At 36.8% G+C, this 26627-nt stretch overlaps 1 protein-coding gene across 2 annotated transcripts in view; it reads left to right on the forward strand.

Annotated features, from left to right (window-relative positions):
* Nucleotides 1–24504, forward strand: part of LOC150090550 (protein meiotic P26-like) — a 187433-nt gene extending 162929 nt beyond the window's left edge. For both annotated transcript variants that reach the window (XM_090371419.1, XM_090371429.1), the window contains 2 exons: nucleotides 10801–10996; nucleotides 22170–24504. In XM_090371419.1, coding sequence (XP_090227545.1) covers nucleotides 10801–10996; nucleotides 22170–22784 — 811 coding nt within the window. In that variant the 3' untranslated portion in view covers nucleotides 22785–24504. The remainder of the gene's footprint in view (nucleotides 1–10800; nucleotides 10997–22169) is intronic.
* The last annotated feature ends 2123 nt before the right edge of the window (nucleotides 24505–26627 follow it).

The raw sequence follows: 26627 nt of genomic DNA on the forward strand, positions 1-26627 counted from the left end.
GAGGGACTCCACTCCTGACATTAGACCAATCTGAAGAATATCCATTAATCACAGCTTTCTGCAGCCACCCTGCAATCCATCTTAGAATCTTACCAGTAACCCCAATTGAAGACATCTAGACTGTTCACGTTTATACAGTAACCTCTCATGAGAGACTTTGCTAAATACTTTGCTAAAATCCAAATAAACTATGTTGAAATTGTTCCCTAAATCCAGCTCATGAGTAACTGTGTCAAAATAGCCTACTAAGTTAGTTAAGCATGAATTACACTTAACAAAGCCAAGTTGTGTGTCCAGAATGCCATGTCTATCTAAATGTCCCTAGATTGCACTCTTAATCACTGCCTCTAAGATTTTTCTTACCATTGAAGTCAGACTAACTGGTCTGTAGTTACCAACTTCACTCTTAGAACCACTTATGTATTAGCGATACATTGGCACTTCTCCAATCCAAAGGAATCTCTCCTGAGTCGAAAGATGCCCTTATAATTAACCTCAATGGTTTAGTACACTCCATCAAAACTACAGGGTATGTGCCATCGACTCCGGGAGGCTTACTTGCCTTTATGCTCAAAAGTTTTTCAAATAAACAATGATCTGTAATTACAACATCACTAATTTCACATGACTCATCCTCTGCTTGGCATAAAGGGTCTTTCGTCAGTAAAGACAGATGCAAAGTGCTTGTTTAAGTCATCCACATCAGCTGGGTTGTCTAAGACTTTCCCACACCCTGTGGACAAAGGTCCAGTCAATTTGCATTTTTATTGCCCCCATTCTTTGCTCTCTCAGCCTTGGCCTCCCTGACCTTATTTGTCATACTATTACAGATCAACTTGTACCTGTTGTAGACTCCAGTACTTTTCATCGCTCTGTAACTGTCCTATCTATCTTATCTTAGCTATCTTTTTCTGCTGTTTAACCAGCCAGCCAGCTCCGCAGTCATCCATTATGGCATCAAAATGGATGACTCCTGTAATATTTTTTAAAAGTATGTATGCATTCATGGCTTCTGTGATTTTTACTTTAAAAGTATTTCATAATTCAAATGTATTTGCCATCCCTCAGCAATCCGCTCAGTTCACAGATACCATATAGTGCCTTTAACTACTGCAACGTCTTTCTTCACCTTCCAGCTGATAATTGAATGATCACTTCCTGACAGTGGTTCTTGGACTTGAAGCCCACAGATGTCATCTGATTCATTAGTACAGCAGGCCCTCATTATAACTTGTTTCGCTTTAAGCTGTTTCACTATAACGCTATTCTTATATTATAACCCGTATCTGACTATAACGCTGTCACAAATCACTATAATGCTCCTTTTACAGGTTGCATTTTTGGCATATTTAACGAAATCGTTTCATTTGATGGAGTCTATAGCTTGCAAATGAATAGCAAAACAGCATTAAAACATTTCCCACGCTGGCTTGAGAAATTTTCCCACGCTAATTTAATTGCAGTACATTGACTTGTTACGTAGTTCTGAGATCAACATTTTAAAAAATGATCAAGTATATTGCTTGTAATATTTGCGTTATACTGTATGCATTTATCCAAAGTCTAGTAATCACTCAGTACAGTATTAGACATCATGCGTAATGGACAGTTTACTCAAACATTGAATCATAGTTAACGCAACCAACACAGTTACATTTTCGAAGAGCTGATAATGGCGGATAAGAATGAAAAAGCAACAAGGATTGGGTGCAGTATGAAGACTACAAATGTAAGTAAAAGACTGACTTTGAAAATTAAATTAAACGTTTTGGAGCGAATCGATTCCAGTCAAATATAAGTGGATATGTGCGATAATTTAGGACTGGCAGTTTTAACTAAGAACAATTATAAAAAATAAAGAATTAATTTTAGCAGCGGGAAAGACAGCTGTTCCACTGCAAGCAACTAGGGCTAGGCCTGCTATTAGGATTGAAATGGAGAGATTTTTTTTTGGAATTTACTAATTTTATTGAAGATAATATCCAATGCAAAATTCAGTTAAGTTAAATATTATGAAAAAAAAAAAAAAAAAAAAATGTGGAACCATTTAAAACTAGTAAGGGCTGGTTGAATAGATTTAAAATCCAGGTAGAAGCTGCAAGTTCAGATCAAGGAGCCGAAACTTTCAAAAATGAACTTGTTAAAATTATTGAAGAGGGTTATTATGTTATACTTCTCAACAAGTTTTTAACATAGATGAAGCAGGACTTGTTTGGTAATGAATGCCTAAAAGAAGTTTCATATTGAAAGAAGAAAAAAACATGCCAGGTTTCAAAGTTTTATTGTTGGGTAGTAACACTGTGGGGGATTTAAAATTAAAACCCATTTTAGTTTATCAGGAAAAGAGGGCCAAAATCGACACATTTTTCATGATTAAATTCATCAATTAAATTAAATCAATTAAATTCATGATTTTAATTGGAATTTTAAGTTTAATTTTGATATGCAAGTAGTTACCACATAATTATATACGTATGTATATGCAGAATATTTTATATGTACAAATATTTGAATATTAAATATTTGACCGACATTTGTGCATCTTTTCACTACCATTTATTATTGATTAGGAAATATCCTATGGCACCGACCGCAACTCACAAATACATGTTACCTTATGGGAATGCTCGCTTAGCCCGGATTCACTTAGTGCTGTTTTTTCTGAACAAATTATCAGCATTAAGCAGAGATCACCTGTAATGATAAGGTCAAGAATATTCTCACCCCCTAGCACTTTCTGCATGTAACATTTTCTTAAAATATAAAATCTTTTTTTTACCAGAAACTAGTTTTTGACATTAATCCTTTCTCCCTTAAAATTGGCAAGTGTTACAGCAGTATGGGTGCCATATTTGAATTCAGCAACTCCAAATCTACAAGAATCACCCTGAATTTTAATAGGGAGCAAAAAAAAAAACAATTTTTTTTTTTTTTAATTTACTTTTAGCTTCAGTGTATTTGTTTATTTACTTTTGGCTTCAAGGTACAGGTGCAGAGACATGTCACTCATTGGTGTATTGTAATTGTTATGGACAAGGAGGCAGTATTACTAGTTTATTGATAAGATAGACAGTGTTTTGACTTGTATTTCTAGACTATGTAAGCAACACAAGTTAGGAGTGGAAAATGCAATTTATTTTTAAAGAAAATCAATCTCTAATTTTATTAGTTTTTCATAAACTTTTAGTTCTTTTAATAATCTTTAGGCTATAATTCCTGGCCTGTATCATATTTGTCATGGGAAATGAAAGTCTGCAGAATAAAGTTTGTTTTTTTTTTTATGACTAATTACAGCGAAAAGATTTAAGATTTTAGCAATTTTTAAAAAATTGTTAAATCCATTTTTTTTTTTTTTGGAATTTACAGTTTTATCATTTTTGGGGAAAGGGAAAAAAACCCAGAAAAATGGCATTTTTGAACAAAGACAAATCTTATGGTACCAACTGTATTATGATGGTGAGATGGAGAAGGGGAACCAAATCAAGTGTGAACAGACAGATTCTCAATAAATTCAGAGACTTGGCGGTGAGGAGAATGAAAAACACTGGTGTAATATGAAAGTTTAAAATGTTTACACAGAACTGGAGCATAGGTTTTGTGAACAAGAGAAGAAATGCCATCATGATCTGAAGCTTTGTTGGCCTCAAGATTCTTCTAACATCATTCTGTTGGAAGACATGGGAGGTATTGCATGTAGTGCAAAGGGGATGATATAACAAGATCATCGATACAACAGTTAGAAGAAAAGTAGGAACTAGGCTACTGTTTTATCTTGTTCGAAATAGTTTGGATCAATTAATAACTGTTTTGCAATTGTTGCAAGCTTTAGTGTAGAATGTGTACATGTTTGCATTTCTATAAAATGTGATAACTAAATGCTGAAAACCTTTCAATTAACTCACGCCTTGAGGGAATCTTCAAGGCTTTTGAGAAATTTGAGTGTGGTCTGTCCTAGTAGGTAGAAGGTTTTGTTTTTGTTCAGATGGAATATATTGCATATATTCCAAACTTGCATATAGTATGCCAGCATAGAACCTGTGTACTATGAAATAGTTGGATGCAAAGATAAAATGAGAGTGGGAATATGCTATAGACCAGGGGATTGTGAAGGCTATGATGAGAACCTCTGCATGCTGGGGGAATGGATGAGCAATTGTGAATTTCTTATTATTGATGATTTAAATTTGCCCTGTATTGATTGGAGCAAGTAGGAGGCAATCTTGCCATGGGTGATGAAATTTGTAAATAAACTACACTCGCTGATCACTGAATTATGATTAACCTACCTAATACCATGCTGGGCCACAGTTTGCATGGATAACAGCTGCTATTTATGTAGGTATTCACATCCACTAGATTTCTGAAGATATCCATAGGGATCTATAGCCATGCTGTTCCAGAGTGTGGCGCCTCCGTAGCCAGGTGGGAAGGAGCAGCAGTGCGTAGCACATGCTTCTTGATTAGACCGGGGTTCGAGCCCGTCACCACCAAATATGGAAGATGCGGAAAGGTCAGGGAATGACCACCGCATATCCCCGAGCAATATGGCCTTAGTTGCTAATGCTCCTAAAAACCAAATAAACAAACAAACAGTTCCAGAGTGTTGGAATAGATGACAGTTGTGTGTCCATATGTCTCACTACCTGTTCCAAAACATTTCTCAAGTGTTCAATTGAATCGAGGTCAGGCAGATTTGGAGGCCAATCAAGATGGGTGATATCTTCACTGTGTTCCTTGAACCACTCTTGTACAGTGCGGACCAGATGACGCAGTGAATTATTGTCTTGAAAGATCCCATTTCTGTCCGTGAAAAAATGCAACGTGACAAGGTGCACCCGGTCTCCTAAGATTTGCCTGTAGACCTCGCCAGTGAAACATTGGTCCAGGGGTCCTAGTTCTTGTTTGGCGCCTCCGTAGCCAGGTGGGAAGGAGCAGCAGTGCATAGCACATGCTTCTTGATTAGACCAGGGTTCAAGCCCATCACCACCAAATACGGAGGATGCGGAAAGGTCAGGGAATGACCACCGCATATCCCGGAGCAGTATGGCCTTAGTTGCTAATGCTCCTAAAAACCAAATAACAAACAAACAAACCTAGTTCTTGCCAGTAAGACATGCTTCATATTAAACAACTACCACCACCTGCCTGGATAATGGGCATCATGTATGATGGGTCCATGGACTTGGGTTGCTTGTGCCACACACAAAGACATTTGTCAGCGTGATGCACTGGGTATTTGGACTCATTCAGCAGCACATTCATTTTCAGTCCTACAGTGTCCAACCAGCATGTTGTTGACACCACAGTATTTGTCATCACAGTGTGGAGAGGGTGTCTCTTGGGTCATCTGCTGTGGAACTCCATTCATATGAGTGTGTGGTACATCACCATTTGGGATATTTTCTTGCATTCCCCATATTGTTATTGCAATGTCAGTTGTCTGGGGTCAACACACAGTGACCTGCTGTTGACCCCATACAACACACTGCACCCTTGTCATCACGAACATTCCACCTTGTATAATCCTTTACAGTTCTGTTTGCGGGAGATGGTTTGACCCATTTGACAGCATTCTTCATATACCTTACTTTCAGTGGGCTGTGAGTAACTGACACATGCTGTTTCTGCTTGATGGACGAGATCCCACAGTCATGCCCTTCTGAAATTCTACGATGCCTTTACTGAATCCCACATCTTCCTGTTTATCACTTTGACTTGCATGACCAGATAACAAATTACCACTGCTCTAGTGTACAAAGCTGTTCAGCTTTTTATACTGCAAGCTATTTGGCATAGTCCATTACATGTGGGAGATGGTCACAATTCAGTGATCACTAAGTATATATGATTGTTATTTGCATCAGCATGTTAGAGAAAAGACTAGGAGTAAGAATATTCTAGGCTCATTACCCACAAACTTGATAAGCTCACATCACAGGAACACATAATCTCACAACACAGGAACCATTAGCAGAAAGTGATCATGCAGCCCTTAGTTGAAAATGAAGTAAAAGGTGATAGAAGTTGATAAAAGCATGGATTTTAACACATTTGCTGCCTTTGCACAATGCACTAGGCATGTTATGTTGCAATACATATCTGCATTCAAAATGCACCCAGCACTGTTATATTCACCACTGTCGGTTTCTTAATGACAGTCATACCTTAGCAGTCAACTAACGAGTGCCATGAATATAAAGGCACCTGAAATTTACTACTCACTATTGGTATACTAATTGAATGTTTTGCAGTACAGTCAGTCCTCGTATAGCACGATAGTTGTGTTCCTAGAAACCCTCGTGCAATATAAACAACAGGCCCTATGGGAAAAACAGGGTTAGGTGCCGGCCACCCAAGATTGAACACACATTTGTAACCAAAACATTACCAAACACAATAAATAGTCGTAATAAAATGCGTAAGTATTTTATTATGTAATAAAATATTGCTAATGCTTTTGCTTCTATCGTAAGCAAACTTGTTTTTTGTTTGATTTTCTATCCAATCAGATGAGAGCCGTTCCATCTCTTCCAATTCTTTGTGTCTTAATCTAATGGATTTTAATTACACTTTGAGTTGTTCCTGCTATGAAAGTTGCTTTTATTTTCTCTGCATTCTTTGTAATTCTCGGCGTTGCCTCATTTAGGTCTGTAGCACGTGCAATATCACATGGTCTTTCATTTCGCTCAAAGCGTTTCACAATTTCATATTTTTTCTCTATCGACAGAGGTGGACTGGCCATAAGCCTTACCAGGGAAACCCCAGTGGGCCAGAGGCCAGTGTGATTTTGGCCATAAACCATTGTATGAGGCCACTATAAATTTTCCCGGGTAAGAATTTTTGACACAGTCTGCCTCTGTTTATCGATATGCTTTTCTTTTTCTCTGTGAATCTGCACCTGTGTCTTCACCAGGACGCTTCCTTTTCACACCTTTTAAGTATTTTACTCATTTTTAGGGAATAAAGCACAATTACAAAAGGAGGAGGCACGCTTGATACACATAAACAAAGCTGCGCATGTGTAGCAACTGAATAAACAACACCGTAAAGGCAGAGATACTATTAACACCTCACATTTTACTCAAGCACATTTCTAGGGGTTATTACCATAAAACAATAAAAACAATTTCCATTTACGTTTCTGCTAGTGGAATCTGTTATAAACTGGTAGTAAACTCTATCTAATTGCATTTGCGATTATACCGATAGCTGGAATAGTGTTGGTTTTTACGTTATTATGGTGAAATGTGTTTCCCCTTCACTGATATAAAACACATAAATACATTTTCAGAATCTTCTCTTCATTCCTATCGTGTTGCGTTCAGTTGGGGTGATTCCGCATTCGACTGCCATTTCTTGTAAACACAAAGGCGAATCGTGCATAAGCGAATTCAGTTCGTGTTATATAAGATATCGTTCCCCAATTTATAAATCGTGTATGATCGAATTCGTGTAATGTAAACACATGTTATACGAGGACTGACTGTAATTGCTTAGCCTTTGATTATAGACTTGGTATACAACTTTATTTGTTTTTTGCTTGCGTTGATATTCGTTTTTGTACATTACCAGGGCTGGCACTAGTGTTTGTGGCACCTGAGGCAAAACCATGTGAAGACACCTAATTCATATCGTATCTTAGCACACATATTTATGCAATAGCATATCTAGCAGTGCCTATTTTATGTGGATGCTGTGGCAGGTGCCTCCCTTGTTCACTCAGTGCTGGTCCTGTACAATACCTTGTTATAAAATTTTAAGATTTTTTCTGATTTACAGCTCAGCACAGAAATAAGTGTTTGCTTTTAGCAATGAATTCCAAACTTTTAATTTTCAGCCATTATGTGCAAAATTTCAGAATGCTAGCAATGTCTGAGTGTTGATTTTTTATTCCCCCCCCCCAAAATTACAGCATGGTGAACAAGTTCTCTCACATTTGGTGACAGCGAATGTATTAATTTCAGGAAAGGAGACTGTCAGTTTAAGATGCTACATGGTCTTTTTCAACTTGGCAGATAGCAGACAGGGCATGAATATAGTAGAATTATAGAATATCTTTAAAGCAGTAGTCAGAGAAGCCATGAATGCATTTTTCTACCACAAGAGACTATAGCATGAGAAAGATGCTAAGTTGGATAAATACATGCCTGTCCAGTGTAATTGAGCAGAAAAAGATGCCATGTTACAGAGTGAAATACTGAGGCCTTATAACAAATACAAATTGGTCTAATAATATCACAGAAAGGTTAGATTGACAAAGGCCGAGTATGAGAAAACACTGATTAAGAAAACAAAGGCAAGTAGTTTTACATGTACTTGAATACAAAGAAGAATAAAACCATATTGGCGCCTTGCATAATGGACATCAAAAATAAATATTTGGGAATTACAATACAGATATGAAGTTCTCTGAGAAGTGTAGATCAGCAATGACAAAGGCTCATGTTGTCCTTTCAATGATTAATTGAACATTTTCTAATAGGGTGGTCACACTATTTAAAAATCTCACTGTTTAAAACATAAGACCACACTTAGAATATGGTCTCTAAGTAGGGGTGCAAGAATATTTGCTGAGGCGGTTGTTAGGTGGGTCAGAAAACTGCTAGATTGGGGGGGGATACACAGACTTAAAGGGAAAATAATGGAATCACTGGTTAAGGAGGTGATACAGGATCACCTAGACGAGACAGCAGTGATAGTTCAGACCCAGCATGGGTTTGTAAAGGTGAATGTCTTGTCTGACCAACTTGATTGGATACTGCAATGTGGTCACAAAGGAACTGGATGCAAAAATATAATTTTGATATCATATACTTGAATTTCAGGAAAGCTTTTGATACTGTTGCACATGGAAAACTGCTATACAAATTGGAGCGGTGTGGCATTAAGGGCAAGTTACTGCAATGGATAAAGGGATGGTTGAGTGGGAGACAGCAGAGTGGTAATAAATGGACATTGCACTAAGTGGACTAATGCTATTAGCAAAGTCCCACAGGATTCAGTGCTGGGCCCATTGTTTTGTGTATTTATCAATGATATTGATGAAGGTATATTGGGCTTAATGTCCAAGTTTGCAGATGATACAAAGGTTGGAAGAGTTGTTAATGGCAGTAAAGACAGTATGCTACTGCAACAAGATCTAGAAAAGTTAGGCAAATAGGCTGAGAAGTGGCAACTGAAGTTTAACATTGACACATACAAAGTACTGCGTATGGGTAGTAGTAACCCAAGAGAAATGTACCAACTGTTTGGTACTACACTCAGGGAGGTGGAGAATGAAAAAGACCTGGGGGTAATTAAATTGTGCAGTCAGATATGAAGTTTTCTGAACAGTGCAGATGGGCTGCCAGGGCAGGTCATGGAGTCTTGTCAATGATATATAAGAATTTTGCTAGCAGAGACAAGGAGGTGATTATTCCTTTGTATAAGGGATAATCAGTGGTCAGGCCACACCTTGAGTACTATATACAGTCTGGAGGCCTCATTTTAGGAAGGATGTAGAGTGCTAGAATGAGTACAGAGTAGGGCAGCAAGATTGGTGAGAGGAACAAAGGGGTGTGCTTACGAAGAAAGCCTTAAATTCTGCAAGTTGCAGCATCTAGAGACTAGGCACCTGCGAGGTGATCTGATCGAGGTGTACAAGGCCTTGAATGGTTTGAGCAGGCTCAATTCCGACGGAATACATTTGCTTGCTCAGATTAAGAACCTGAGGGGGCATAGATTCAAATTGAGGAAAGGCAGTTGTAGAATAGATGTGCAGAAGTTTGCATTTAGCCAGCAGGTAGTTGATTGCTAGAACAGACTTCCATCTGCTGTTGTGGAAGTTGATAGTTTAAATAAATTTAAGGCTGAACTAGACAAACATTTGGAGTTACCAGATGGGTGAAGTGGGAAAGGTGTTTTTTTTTTTTTTTTTTTTGGCTGATGCCGTATAAGCTTGCTTTCTTGCAACCTGTGCCTCAACTATTACTAATGCTGAAGTATGGAGACTGGATCTAAAGAAAGATACAGAACCTCTCAAAAGGGTCCAGAGGTTGGCAACCCGCTTGGTGAGATCTGCAAAAGGACACCCATATAACAAGGCTTTCATTACATGGGCTACACAGTTTCACAGTTCCAGGCATCAGAGGGATAGAGGGGACAAATCCATGCGGTGACTGCAGTATAACTGCATTACTTCTTTAACGAGCAACTCCATTATATTCTGTACAATAAAAGTCAAGCTAACAGGTCTACAATTGCTTATGTCATCCTTTGATCCCATGATTGTTAATTCAATTGTCAGAAAATTGAAAATGTGCTATTGAATTATTACAGCCATTGTTCATTCATATGGAACTTGTTCATTCAAATGGAGGACATATTGAACATGTGGTTGTGAAATAAGAATATTTTCCAAGAATCTGAGCATGAAAATTCTTAAGAATTTAAATGTGTCAGTTTTCTGCCAAGACAACTGCTTAAATACCAGTCTTGTATGATTATACCATTTGGTGCCAGAAACCTTACACTGCATATTGCAATGTGAAAAATCCATTATCACCCTTACTTGCCCACAAGAAAGATAATGAAAAGTGTATAGATTGCATCACTAATTTCTTTGTGCAAATGAGCACAACTAGAAACTGAAGGTAATCTGTTATCATTGTTTTACTTAATTTTATGGTACTCATGTATGAACCTAATTAAAATGCCATGGTTGAATATAACTGCCTTTGCAGAATAACAGATTTAGCTTCTCATAAAATTAGTGTTGATTATACTTTCTTTGTGTTAAATGTTGCCTTTGTTTCTGTATAGATGCAAATTTGGCCAGTTAGGCCCTGCAAAGGGTCAGTTTAGTTCTCCCCATGGATTCTGTCTAGGAGTTGAGGAGGAATTAATTGTGGCAGACACCAACAATCATCGAATCCAGGTATTTGATAAAATGGGAGAGTTCAAATACCAGTTTGGTGCTGCTGGCAAGGAAGAAGGAGAACTTTGGTATCCTCGAAAGGTAAAATTTACATATTCTAAAACTCTGTACATAGGTTTAGAACAGGGTGAGAAACTATTATTCAGCTGTATGCTGGATAAAAATTTTACAGATTGCTGAGAAGTTTTATAATGTTCCCTTGTTATGGGTGGGGAAGTCTTACTATTATAATATATTACTAACCAAAGTAAATGCTTCCATTAGTATTGAAATTTACTTTGGTAAATACATCATTAATAATTGACCCTGTGCTTACTAACCATGTATAGCACATGGTTAGATAGTACAGAGTCTAAGAATATGCTTCGACAGCAATGTCTGTTTCCTGAGTATCATCTTTCAGGTGAATGCTATTAGATATCATGCTTTGTTGGCACAGTACTAGTACATTGTTCCTTACTGCTAACACTGTGCCTTGATTAATGGCATTAATGGATGCATTAAGGTTTTCCTTCAATTCGTTAAACAAATCAAATTGGGAGGTGAGTCTTTCTCCAAATTGCTGATGCAGAAACTCCATTACATTTCTTGCAGAGTGGCACATGGTGTTAACTGCCACACCTTCCAGCATGTTTGTTTACTCCTTTTCATTTCGAGAAAGAAAAAGTGTTCCAACATGGTGGTAGCATTCAGAGTTGACAGTCAGTCTTATACTCTTCTAAAAAAAATACTGTCTACATATGAACTCTGATGTGACAGCACATCAAACTTTCACAGGATGGAGTCCTCAAAATTCTCTGGGGATTTTCCTCTGTCCCAAACCTACAGTTTTCTTGTTATGCCACCTGGCAGGAGGACATGTGATTCTCTACATGTCATTTGGCTACTATGTGGTTTTCCCAATTACTGCCTGTTTCTGGAAAAGTACACCCCTCACCTTCATACTTGTGACATTAGTATTGTCATCATGTGTACTTTTCCAAGGACAAGCAGTAATTTTCTTCATTGATGGTTGTTCCACTTTCCAAAATGATGCCATTTTGATCCCAGAAGGGTGGCCATAAGTCCCCCCCCCCAAGGATTGGAAAGCTTCCTATTTACAGGTGATATCAGGTGTGCTTATTTCATGGATTGTTTGGTTTGTGGGTTGTAATGGGAAGAGTCACATTTCATTAAATGTGATGTGATCCCTTTAAAGCACTCGGGACCACCAGCACTTAACCTCTCTAGAAGATCTTACAGATCCTTTCTTTGCAGCCATCACCTCTTGTGTGAGCAGGTTAGGCACCCACCGAGAACTGATTTTTCTGTACCTCAATCTGTTCATGATGGTCAAAATACTTTTCTTTGACATTTTTCCAACAGCTCTCACTTGTCTGGTGGTTGTGCACCTGTCATTTCAAATGAGCTGATCAGTGAGTTCTTTTTTTTCACTGTTTGTGATAGACATTTGCTCTTGGTTCAAGTCGAAATCACTTTCGTGAAGCCATTGGAGCCACCTCTAGACATTGCTTTGATTAATTGCCTGGTCCTCGTAGACTGCCGGGAGTTTTTTATGGATAGATGCAGCCAACTGATCACCTGATTTGAACAGGAACTTCATCACACACTGCTGCTGGAAACGGCTGCCACTTTGTCCATTCATACTTTCAAATCTAAAAAAAACAGAAAAATTATTAGGTGTGTTAATGGGTAATTGGTAGTATAATAAGTGTACCTCATAAATTTTCCCTCTTCCTTATGCATGCATACGTGTGATTAATTGTGCAGTGTGTGTGTGTGTGTGTGTGCGCGCGCGCGTGAATATGTAAATAAAAGCTGATGTGAACTTCATGCAGTGACTGCACAGAAGGATCTAAACACACAGAACTTTGACGTAATATCTGCTAGTTAAATGGTAACCTAAGCTTTAACAGCTTAAGGTTGTTGAGACATTTATTAGCTATAGAACACTAGATTGGCATTAATTTTTTTTTTAAGAGGGGTGGGGGGGCAGAGATTCTGGAGATGGCACAGAAAGGCCATTATTTGGTAGCAAAAGGTGCATCATAAATATTTAAAGTAGCATTTTGTTCCAAGATTGTATAGTTCCTTTTGGATGTAACTGGATAATAGTTTGTGAGATGAATTTCAAAGTAAATTCCTTGTGCGAGTTATTGGTGAAATGCAGAGTTTAAGGTATCGTTTTGATGATATGTAAAAAGAATTAGCTGGTAGTTAAGTTTTCCTATTATTCTGATGAGTGTTTACAGTACTACAATTGCACAGATAAATTAATAAAGATAATATAAACCATAACACACATAGGCCAAATTCAATATTCTAAGGAAAATAGAAGGTAATACCCTAACTTTCACATTTAATGAAGTGCAAGTATGTGAAGATACTGAGCCATGAAAGATAAGACAAACTTATTTGACTTCCTTAAATTAAAGGCTTTGCTAAGAAAAATTAAGCTTGATTTCTCTTAGCCAAGTTAGAACAGTATATGTTAATGTTAATATATATCCTTTTGCATGTGCAGTGTCCTGGAAATATATGCTGAACTCAGAGTGTGCAAATAAATATGATTTATTTATTTTTTCTAATAATTTTTTCTTATTAAGCATTAATAAGTACAATAATACCTTGATATATGAGGTAGATGCATTCCTGAAACCATGTTTGTATATAAAAACTGTGTGTTGAATAACTAATTACATGAAGAGTATGTAGATGTGTTCCCAATCTTTGTAAAAAGAACCTAAAACAAATATTTATGATGAATAAGTTTTATGTAAAAAACAAAACAACATACATTGGTCTGGAAAATGTCCACTCGCCAGTATTGATTATTAGAGGGTAAGGTAGTAGTAGTAGAGGCATGTGATGCAAGAAAGCAAGCGTATGAGCTTATGCAACATCAGCCAAAAAAAAAAAAAAAATTGCAAAACAATCCCCTCTAAATATTTGTCCAATTCCTCCTTAAATTTATTTAACTTATCAACTTCCAATGCTAGAAGTATAGTAAATAAATTTGATGAATTTGAAGTGTTGGTCAAGACATCAAAGGCGGATATTGTTGGGATAGCAGAGACGTGGTGTCACAAAGATATAAGGAATGCAGAACTGGAATTTGGGGAGTACAATGTGTACAGAAAGGATAGACAGGACAGAAAGGGAGGAGGTGTTATGCTGTTAATTAAGAAAAACATAAAATCAAAAGAAGTGCATCCAGTTGATATAGATGGACAGTGCACTGTTGAGTCAGTTTGGTGTGACATAAGCACTCCAAAAGCAAAAATAAGAGTAGGAGTGTGTTATAGGCCTAATGACTCGAATGAGTACAATGAACAATTGTACAGAGAAATAGAGTGGGCCAGTAAATCAGAATGTCTTATAATGGGGGATTTTAACTTCCCAGATATTAACTGGAACTTGTGGGTTGGTCACTCACACACTAGTCAGACTTTTGTGGATTTATTGGATGATTGTTTTCTGCAGCAGCATGTTCGAGAGGCAACCAGAGAAAGTAATACTCTTGATCTGGTTATCAGCAGTGATCATTCGTGTATTAAGAATTTGCAGATAAAGGAACCACTAGGTGGCAGTGATCACAGTGTGCTGAAGTGGGATTTACTCAAAGAGGTAACTACCGTCAGGGGTAAAGGAAAGGGTTTTTGCTTCCGTAAAGGGGAGTACAGTGGTCTCAGACAGTTTTTAAATTCTGTACAGTGGGATCGACTGACGATGTTCCAAACAGTAAATTCTAAGTGGGAAGCATTCAAGGAATTAATCGTGGAAGCTACTAGACTTTTCATACCGATGAAGAAATATTGTTCAAGGTTTAGGCCTAAATGGTTATCAAATGAACTAATGAGACTCGTGACAGAGAAGAAAAATGCATGGGCTGCATATAAATTATGAGAGCATCCTTGGATTCAGGGGAGGTTCCCACGGACTGGAGATGTGCAAATGTATCCCCATATCACATTCACACGTGAGGAATCATTACAGTTTGAAAATGGAAGAAGGTTATCAAATTGTAGCAGTGTGCTTAATGATTTTGTAATAACTGAGAGCAAAGTGGAGGAGAAATTGTTGAAGTTAAACATAAGAAAGGCACCTGGGGCGGATGGGATCTATCCAGTTATATTAAAGGAGGCGGCAAAGCAACTAAGCAAACCCTTAGCCATAATTATGAGAGCATCCTTGGATTCAGGGGAGGTTCCCACGGACTGGAGATGTGCAAATGTATCCCCAATTCACAAAGGAGGTTCGAAGGGTGACACGAATAATTACAGACCAGTTAGTTTAACTTCTGTTCCGGGTACAATAATGGAGTCACTGGTTAAAGATGCATTGCAGGATCATCTAGACAAGACTGCAGCAATAATTCAGACACAGCATGGGTTTGTTAAGGGAAAGTCTTGTCTGACAAATTTGATTGGTTATTATGATGTGGTCACAAAGGAACTGGATGCAAAAAATAATTTTGATATCATATACTTGGATTTCAGGAAAGCTTTTGACACTGTTGCGCATGGAAGACTACTGTACAAATTGGAGCAGAATGGTATTAAGGGTAAGTTGCTACAATGGATAAAAGGATGGTTAAGTGGGAGAAGACAGAGGGTGGTAATCAATGGGTGCTGCTCTTCGTGGACTAATGTTATTAGTGGAGTCCCACAGGGTTCGGTGTTGGGTCCACTGTTGTTTTGTGTATTTATCAATGATATTGATGAAGGTATATCAGGCTTAATGTCGAAGTTTGCAGATGACACAAAGGTTGGCAGGGTTGTTAATGACAGTAATGGCAGTGTGCTACTGCAACAGGATCTAGATAATTTGGGCAGATGGGCTAAGAAGTGGCAACTGAAGTTCAACCTTGACAAATGCAAAGTACTGCATATTGGTAGAAGTAACCCCAGAGAAACGTACCAACTGTGTGGTACTACACTTAAGGTGGTAGAAAATGAAAAAGACCTGGGAGTAATTGTGCAGTCAGATATGAAGTTTTCTGAGCAGTGCAGACAGGCTGCTAGGGCGGGTCATGGGGTTTTGTCAATGATATATAGGAATTTTGCTAGCAGGGAAAAGGAGGTGATTGTCCCTCTGTATAAGGCAATGGTCAGGCCACGCCTTGAGTACTGCGTACAGGTCTGGAGGCCTCATTTTAGGAAGGATGTAGATTTGCTTGAGCGTGTACAGAGAAGAGCAACACGATTGGTGAGGGGAATGAAGGGATTCTCTTACCAAGAGAGGCTTAAGTTCTGCAAATTGCAGTGGCTGGAGACTAGGCACCTGCGCGGTGATCTGATTGAGGTCTATAAGGCCTTGAATGGGTTGAGCACGCTGAATTCTGATGGGATCCTTCCACTTGTTCAGATTACCAACCTACGGGGACATAAGTTCAAATTAAGAAAGGACAGATGTAGAATAGATGTGCGGAAATTTGCCTTTAGCCAGCGGGTGGTTAATTGCTGGAACAAACTTCTATCTGTCGTTGTGGAAGTTGATAGGTTAAATAAATTTAAGGAGGAACTGGACAGGCAATTGGTGGGTATGGTGTGATTTTTTTTTTTTTTTTTTTGGCTGATGCTGCATAAGCTCCTACACTTGCTTTCTTGCATCAAGTGCCACTACTACTACTATAACGAGAGATGGAAGTTTGTTCCAGCAATTAACCACCCACTGGCTAAAGGCAAATTTCCGCATATCTATTCTACATCTGTCCTTCAATTTCAGTTTATGCCCTGTTAGGTTCGTAATCTGAACAAGTGGAAGAATCCCATCAGAATTCACGTGCTCAACCCATTCAAGGCCTTATACACCTCAATCAGATCACCTCGCAGGTGCCTAGTCTCGAGCTGCTGCAATTTGCAGAACTTAAGCCTCTCCTGGTAAGAGGATCCCTTCATTCCCCTCACCAATCTTGTTGCCCTTCTCTGTACACGTTCAAGCAAATCTACATCCTTCCTAAAATGAGGCCTCCAGACCTGCACGCAGAACTCAGGTCATGGCCTGATCATTGCCTTATACAGAGGGACATTCACCTCCTTTTCCCTGTTAACAAAATTCCTGTATATCATTGACAACACCCCATGACCTGCCCTGGTAGCCTGTCTGCATTGCTCAGAAAACTTCATATCTGACTGCACAATTACTCCCAGGTCTTTTTCATTTTCTACCTCTTTAAGTGGAGTACTACACAGTTGGTACATTTCTCTGGAGTTACTTCTACCCATATGCAGTACTTTGCATTATTCAATGTTAAACTTTGCCACTTCTCAGCCCATCTGACCAAATTTTCTAGATCCTGTTGCAGTAACACACTGCCATTACTGTCATTAACAACCCTGCCAACCTTTGTATCATCTGCAAACTTTGATACTAAGCCTGATATACCTTCATCAATATCATTGATAAATATACAAAACAACAGTGGACCCAACACCGTACCCTGTGGGACTCCACTAATAACATTAGTCCATGAAGAGCAGCACCCATTGATTACCACCCTCTGTCTTCTCCCACTCAAACATCCTTTTATCCATTGTAGCAACTTACCCTTAATACCATTCTGCTCCAATTTGTACAGTAGTCTTCCATGTGCAACAGTGTCAAAAGCTTTCCTGAAATCCAAATATATGATATCAAAATTACTTTTTGCATCCAGTTCCTTTGTAACCACATCATAATATCCTATCAAATTTGTCAGACAAGACTTTCCCTTAACAAACCCATGCTGTCTGAATTATTGCTGCAGTCTTGTCTAGATGATCTTGCAATGCATCTTTAACTAGTGACTCCATTATTTTACCCGGAACAGAAGTTAAACTAACTAGTCTGTAATTACTCGTGTCACCCTTTGATCCCCCTTTGTGAATTGGGGACACATTTGCACATCTCCAGTCCATGGGGACTTCCCCTGAGTCCAAGGATGCTCTCATAATTATGGCTAAGGGTTTGCTTACTTCCTTTGCCTCCTCCTCCTCCTTTAATATAACTGGATAGATCCCATCCACCCATGTGCCTTATGTTTAACTTCAACAAGGTGTCAGAATTCATTGATAACCATAACTTAGACTGAGTTGCTTCATTTAAAAAGTGCATCGATGATGATGATGGCACGGGTTGCTCTTCATGTTAAGATTGAGGTAGAAATTGATATTGTTCATAACAACCCTCCTGATGGAACTGCTCCCTTCAAGTTAATGTTCCACTAGAATTTCTAGTGCATTTCAAATTTTTTGTAGAAGTATCAGATTTTTTTTTTTTTTTTTTCTCTTTTAGCTTTCTTTGGAACAACTTGTTAGTCAGTCTTTGTAATATGAATACACTCCTTAAGTTCTTTGCTAAAACTATCCCCAGTAGAAATCAACAGCTCTTGTACACTGGTTATGTTAACTTCATTAAATCCAGATTTTCTAGACAAAGCAACAATTTTATTGGCAACTGTTTGGATAATGTTTTTATAATTGACCAAGTTACGAACTACTCGAGGACATGCTTTTTACAAATACCTTTTAAAATGCTTCATGGAAACTTTATTCTCTGGTAGCTTCAATAGTGTAATCATTCAGACAAACACAATGGTCAGTAAGCATCAATGTATTATTCACATGTGTAAAATTTCACACACATGAAATGTCAAGCAAATTAAGATTTACAGGATTTTTTTTTAAATTCATTATAGTATTTCCTTTTGTTGCAGTTTTGCAAAGCTTCAAATATTTCATACCAACAACATCATTGCTCTGTAGAGAAAGGTTTGGAGATTTATTTGGCAACACTAAATATGTAGCTGATGGGAAGAAAATGTCAATGTATAGCATAGTGTTTATTTTGTTAAAGAATATTACAGAAGTGGGAATTCAGCGGTTTCTGCTCAAAGAAGATACCAACAGCACTTCAACATGTGATTGACCAACAAACCAAACAGTGCTGAGGTGATAGGATCAGTTTGAGGAAAAACGCAGTGTTCTAGACAAAAGAAAAGGTTGTGTAGAATGCCACAGAGGGGTGATAAAGTTTGGGAAAGCTTGCTATGAAATCCAAGGAAGAGTTTGTTTAATATTTCACAAATGAGGATGTCTTACAGTGTGGTAAGGAAGGATTTACTGAAGACTTGTCTGCATATCATTATAAAATTCAGCTCAGCCAACCACTAACATCAAATGCTAAAGAATTACATGTTCAGTTTGCCATGGAATTTGATACACCCTTAGAGCCTAAATCTGACATTATAAGCAAAGTTTGGTTTTTCTGGCAGAGTGCACTTTCATTTAGACAAGTGAAAACAAAATGCACGATTTTTAGGTCTGAGTAATCTCCATGCATTACTGTTGACAATCCCATGCACAAAGAGTCACTGTGTGGTGTGCAGTTCCTGTGTTTGGCATTGTGTTTGTTGATGGAAACATGACTAGTGACATCTCTCTCAGTGTCATTAGGAACAATTTTGTGCCTATTTTGTATGGCTATGGTATTAATGTGGATGACAATTAGTTTCAATAGAATGGTGCAAGGCCCTAGTGATGGGCATAATAAAGTAATTAGTAATCGAGAGATTTCAATAAATCAAAAGAATCAATTAGTGCCATTACTAGTAAGGCACCATACTGTAGTGGTCATCCTGTAGTTCTTTAGACAACAGGGTGGTTTCTAACCATTACCATAAAGTGTGTGTAAGAGGGCTGGCATGGCCTCCAATGTCACCTGATTTAAACAAATGTTGTTTTTATTTATCGCATCTCACACACCATGGAATAAAGCATTTAAAGATAATGTCAAAGAAAATGGTGGAGCATGTTCTTTGAACTCCACCTCTGACACTATTGATAAACGCAAATGCAATTAATATGTTGTGACTAACACTTCCAACACTTCTAAATATAGTTTAGGTATTAATTTCTATTTCTAAACAATTTTATTTTCTTCAGATGAATAAAAATAGTATGAGGAATAAAAAAAAAAAAAAAAAGGCTCTGTAGTTTCTAAGTTACCTGCACACAAGTTAGGTAAACAAAAAAAAAAAAAAAAAAAAAGTTAATTTAAATTTGTTTTTTTTTCTAATGATCATCATACAAGGTTAACTGGAAGTTTTAATCACTTACCAAAGTTTTCATATCTTTGTTACACACGCACACAAAAGAGAGAGAGAGATTGCGAGAGAGATCCAATGTTAATTCAAAAATTGGTGTTCATAAGAAAGGAACCTGGGGTGGATGGGATCTATCCAGTTATATTAAAGTAGGCAGCAGAGGAACTAAGCAAACCCTTAGCCATAATTATGAGAGCATCCTTGGTCTCAGAAAAGGTCCCCACAGATGTGCAAATGTATCCCCAATTCACAAAGGGGATCGAAGAGTGACACGAGTAATTACAGACCAGGTAGTTTAACTTCTGTTCTTTGTAAAATAATGGAGTTACTGGTTAAAGATGCATTGCAGGATTATCTAGACAAGACTGCAGCAATAATTCAGACACAGCATATGTTTGTTAAAGGAAAGTCTTGTCCGACCAATTTTATTGGATACTATGATGTGGTTACAAAGTAACTGGATGCAAAAAATAATTTTGATATCATATACTAGGATTTCAGGAAAACTTTTGACACTGTTGTACATGAAAGACTACTGTATAGATTGGAACAGAGTGGTATTATGGATAAGTTGCTACAATGGATAAAAGAGTGGTTGAGTTGGAGAAGACAGAGGGTGGTAATCAATGGACGCTGCTCTTCGTGGACTAATGTTATTAGTGGAGTTCCACAGGGTTCGGTGTTGGGCCCACTGTTGTTTTATATATTTATCAGTGATATTGATGGTGTATCAGGCTTAGTGTCGAAGTTTGCAGATGATACAAAGGTTGGCAGGGTTGTTAATGACAGTAATGGCAGTGTGGTACTGCATATGGGTAGAAGTAACCCCAGAGGAATGTGCCAACTGTGTGGTACTACACTTAGGGTGGTAGAAAATGAAAGGCCTGGGAGTAATTGTGCAGTCGGATATGGAGTTTTCTGAGCAATGCAGACAGGCTGAAAGAGCAGGTCATGTGGTTTTGTCAATGATATACAGGAATTCTGTGTACAGGTCTGAAGGCCTCATTTTAGGAAGGACGTAGATTTGCTTGAGCACGTACAGAGAAGGGCAACAAGATTGGTGAGGGGAATGAAGGGATCTCTCTTACCAAGAGAGGCTTAAGTTCTGCAAATTGCAGCGACTGGAAACTAGGCATCTGCGAGGTGATCTGATTGAGGTGTATAAGGCCTTAAATGGGTTGAACATGCTGAATTCTGATGGGATTCTTCCACTTGCTCAGATTACGAACCTAGGTGGGCATAATTTCAAATTGAGGAAAGACAGTTGTAGAATAGATGTGCGGAAATTTGCCTTTAGCCAACTGGTGGTTAATTGCTGGAACAAACTTCCATCTGTCGTGGAAGTTGATAGCTTAAATAAATTCAAGGAGGAACTGGACAAACATTTAGAGGGAATGGTTGTGTGGAAATTTTTTTTTTTTTTTGGCTGATGCTACATAAGCCTCATACTCTGCTTTCTTTCATCACATTCCTCTATTACTATATTCAGTTCTTTTATTGGCTTTTGAGTGGAAAAAGTAGTATATTTTTCTTTAGAGAGCATTACTCTTTCTACTAAGTAACTTATAAAATTTGGCTGTATTTCACTAACTTTGTTTTCCATAAGTGTTACTTCCAAATTATTGCCATAATTTCTGATTTTTGCTGCTATGGATCACTTAGTTTTCCGTGTAATGCATCATGGGTCTGCAATATCATATGTGCCAGTTTGCTGAGAGAAACTATAACTATATAGTGTATACAAAAATATAAATTCATATTGTCAATATTTCATCTAAATGAAAGTGCAACCACATAAAACAAAAAAGGTAAGTATATTCAAACCTTTTAAAATTTTATTTAGCGTTAACGACAGGGACCAAACAAAACAAATAATTACTTATCAAACCAATAACAACACTTTACATTTTTCGGCAGTCACCATGTGCATAAATTTAATTGTTCATGGCTCTAATTTTGAGAATGGGTGCATATTCATAAACATTTTTAACTTAATCACATAATTAAGTACCTGAAGTCTGGCTGTCATTTATTTGAGCATCCCATACATTTTATATCTTTAAGCTCCAACATTCAGGATTAACCTTTAAATTTTGATTGAAACTTAACTGAAATTATCAGATTTATATTTATTCTTATTCATTTTATTATTTTTTTTGTTTACTTTAGGTTGCAGTTATTCGAAGTTCAGGAAAGTTTGTCATCTGTGATCGAGGTAACGAACGTTCAAGAATGCAGATCTTTACTAAAACAGGGCACTTTTTAAGGAAGATTGCCATCCGCTACATTGATATTGTAGCTGGCCTTGCTATTACTAGTGAGGGTCATATTGTTGCTGTAGACAGTGTGTCCCCAACTGTGTTTGTTATTGCAGAAACTGGTGACCTGCTTCGTTGGTTTGACTGTAGTGAGTATATGAGGGAACCTTCTGACATTGCCATCAGTGGGAAAGAGTATTACATTTGTGATTTTAAAGGGCACTGTGTAATTGTGTTTAATGAAGAAGGCCAGTATTTGCGCCGTATTGGTTGTGAAAATCTTACTAATTTTCCAAATGGTATTGATATCAGTGATGCTGGAGACATACTTGTTGGGGATAGCCATGGGAACCGTTTCCATGTTGTGGTTTTCTCTAGAGATGGATCAGTCTTGTCAGAATTTGAGTGTCCTTATGTGAAAGTAAGTCGGTGCTGTGGACTAAAGATTACATCTGAAGGTTATGTGGTCACCCTAGCCAAGAACAATCATCACGTGTTAATTTTGAACACTTTGTACATTATGTGAGTAGCCAGCTAAACAGCAGGACACAAATCAGTAGGGAGAGGCTTATTTACAATTTAGCTCATATACATATCTAGACCAGATTACACCTAGTTGTCCAGTAATGAGTGTGGCAGGTGCTCTTAGTGAAATGATATCAACATGCAGCATTTGTCATTTTTGTGTATATGTAGAAATTAGAAGCAGGTGCCTTTTTTCTCCCCCCATATCCCCGTGTTTCCTAGTAAACTGAAACTAGCAAATGATAGATAGCTAGGCCTGCAATATAGCTATCCTCATTGTAAATTACCTAGGAAATCAACAAGCCAGGTCTCTTTCAGAAATATCCTCAGTTTGCAGGCCAAAGGGTTCAATGGTTTATTGTAGATAACCTTGAAGGAATTGGTCATTCCGTGGTAGGGAAGCCTGTGATAAACAGTATGTTGTTGCCTTGCTCACAGTTCTTTCATCAGTTTCTTTTTTCATATCTCAGCATGCTGTCTACTTTTTGTAGTGTTCCTAGTATACTGTCCAACCACTGCTTTAACAAGTTATCTGGAAGTTGCAATTTATTATATACATTATATAAATAAAGAAATAAATTAAATATATATATATATATATCTGTTGAAAGATTTAGGATAATTATCTACTTAGTGTGTATGAAAAAGGGGAAAAAAAGTAATTGGAGGAGAATGGGTCTGGTATCTTGTTGGTACTTAAATATTAATATTTTGATGCATAATTTCTGTTTTCACTTTCTCAAACAGCAGCACTATTCAGGCAATGTCTTGTTTGAACCTCCTGTACATGACTATTTTTGTGACAGCAGCTTCAACAAATCTTGTAATATCTGTCCATTTTACACTGTTTGTGCCTACATCTCTCCAAAGCACTTCATATTTTGTTCCAAAATATCTTAATATTGTATATTCTTTGTATCCCATCATATTAAAGTTTAAAAATGAAATTTTACACTTTTTAGGAAAATATATATTATATATATGTATACATATATCCATAATTTTGGAGTTACAGGTGCCTAGTCTACAAAGGAATGTTTTTTGATATATTATTCACTGTTTTTCCCCCCTTGTTTTTTAAACAGATCCTCCAGGCTTTGTGTATACTGTTTAACATTTTGTACTGTGTGCCAAGGATACACCCAGTTGAGACAGTGGTTCTCATTTTAATTCCAGTAATAAGTTGTTTCTGTACTACATTGGGAGCAGGAAAATCACCTCTCCAAGGCTGTTTAGGCTGGGTGTGTTAATTTTTTTTGTTTTGTTTTGTTCCCCCCTCCCCCTAAAAAACTATTGAAACTTAGTCTTCCTACACACCAATGTGCTGTTTTGAAAAACTGCATGTGATTGAGCTTTAGGTAAGACGAAGCAGAAATGTATGTAAATCTATTTTTGCTTGGCAAATTACTTCGTTAATCAGTTTTACTAATCAGCATCAAAGTGTGTTTGTTGACTTAGGGAGCACTGCAAGAATGCACATATATTACCCCCCCCATCACACTCCTCTTATTGACTAGTAGCTGTTTATTTGGTATTACTTTATTTTTTAATGCCTTTTCATATACAATTATATTTAATATATTCATCTTATTTTGTCAATCAACTGATATTTTCATGTGTGGCTGAAAAGAAGCAGCCGTAAAATTTGTATAGTTTTTAGATTAACATTTTGAAGATTAACTTAAAAAGGTTGCAGACAAGATGTCTGTGATTAGACCTTATAAGGGATAAAATAGAAAAAGGGAAAAAAAAAAAAAAAAATTTTTTTTTTTTTTTTTTTTTTTTTTTGGAATGTTATTGCACATTGCAAAACTTGACCATGTTTGTTCTTATATTTAGTTTTATGGAGTTTAGGGTTTATATATGTATAGATATTATAAAAACAGGAAGCAAAGAGTGCTTTACATTTTTAGCTTTTTTTTTTTTTCTCTCCTCAACATTCCAAGTTGGCCTCTTTCAATATGATATGAAGAAGAGAAGGCATGTTCAAATAAATCTAGTCACAGTAGGCAGCACTTACATATGTTTATAGTTTTATAGAATTTGGGGAGTTACCAGATTTCGTTTTTAACATTGACAGCAAAAGTGCTGTTGTTACATGCAACAAAATTTGTTTCTTCTGCACTGTTCAGTATTTTATGTTTACCACTAATTTACAAAAATTAAAAATACATGGTCAAGTTTAAAAAATAATTTGTGTGGTAAAGTAAGGAATCCTATAGTTGACAGGTTTAGATCATGAAGTATCATGCATTTCATTTTTGTTACACTGAACTGTAGAGATATCTTTTGAAAAGTTTGAAATTTTAAGCATTTGGAGTAAAAGTTTAGCACTGAAGTATGGTAAATACATGGTATATGACTTGTATCTAAAGACATTTTTTACATGCATATTTTTGAGAATAGTAACATAAATTTGGTAATACAGGAATGCACTGTTTTATGGGATTACTTTTTCAAAGTGTTAAAGGAAATTGGCCTTTTTTGATCTGATAGCTTTGTGTTTTTACTTTTACTGGAGATTAGTTTGCAGTTTGCTCAGAGTTTACTTTATATTTCCAAAAGATGCTGTTATATATTCAAAAAATATATATATAAAAACAAACTTTGTTGCAATCTTTTTTATGTTTAAAACTTGAGATATTTACCATAATTCTCAACATGACCCTTTGTTTTTACATAGAGCTAAATGTTGAATTATATAACTTTTATATTTATGTAACCTAGTCTTTTCTGTTTAATAATATGGAAATATTTAAAATTCTATGATATGTTTTTTTTTTTTTTTTTCTTTTTGATTAGATTAATATATTTGTAATGTAAATGTTGAAATGAAATATTTTTTTTTTTTTTTTACTACTATGCAGACATTATCCATGGCATCATGATAGTTGGCTTTTTCTTTACAGAATATGGCACTTTATTTGAATGATCTTTTACATGGTATATGATTGTTTCCTTTTCATGGGAAGAAAGTGCTTCGACCAACAAAGCCAACTGATAGTGTCATGGAATTGGTTTAAAAAAATGTGTGTGTGTGTATGTGCGCGCGCGCGTGTGTGTTTACACTTTTGAGAATTTTATGTATTTTACAGAAGCACTAATATATATTTTGGTGCTGTTTTACAAGCATATATGAGTAAATCTGTTAATAGAAAAAACTATACCTGTCCTGACATTTCACCATTTTCGAAACTAGTTTGGTGCCTAGAATTGCCTCCTATAGTCCGAGAGAGAGTGAAGGTAAAATAAAAAAATCAGATCCCTGAAATCCACGCTGCCAGTATTACAGAGAAATTAGTTTTGTTGTAAATGTAGATAAGAGTATCAGCTATTTTCAATAGAAAGTCAGTTTAAAAGATGTTAAAATAATTTTCTACCCTAATAATGGCATTTTGGTTACAGGGATCTAAATAAGTTAAATTGCATTTACTTGTCATATTTTTGGAAAAAAGTTAACTGGAAATAATTTGTAATGATGTTTAATGTTTATTCCAATAAAGGCAGTTTCGTTCAGAATACAGTTTTTTTATTTTCTTTGTTTTGTCTTAATGGTAGCTTAATTGGTCTTTTTGTAGACTTCATATCTACAAGAGTATGATACAGTTGAGAGGAAGCTAGTTTAAATGCTGTCGATGTGAATTAGAGTATTCAAATATGCATTTTTTATCTTTTCAGTACAGGCTGAAGCCTGTGATAATAGTAGCAGTGGCATATGATGCAAGAAAGCATGTGTATGAGCTTATGCAGCATCAGCCAAAAAAAAATCACACCATTCCTTCCCTCCATGCCTGTCCAGTTCCTCCTTAAATTTATTCAACTTATCAACTTACAACGACAGATG

Source organism: Mastigoproctus giganteus, chromosome 1 (assembly GCF_048544385.1).
Source record: "Mastigoproctus giganteus isolate SK-2022 chromosome 1, ASM4854438v1, whole genome shotgun sequence".
NCBI lineage: Eukaryota > Metazoa > Arthropoda > Arachnida > Uropygi > Thelyphonidae > Mastigoproctus > Mastigoproctus giganteus.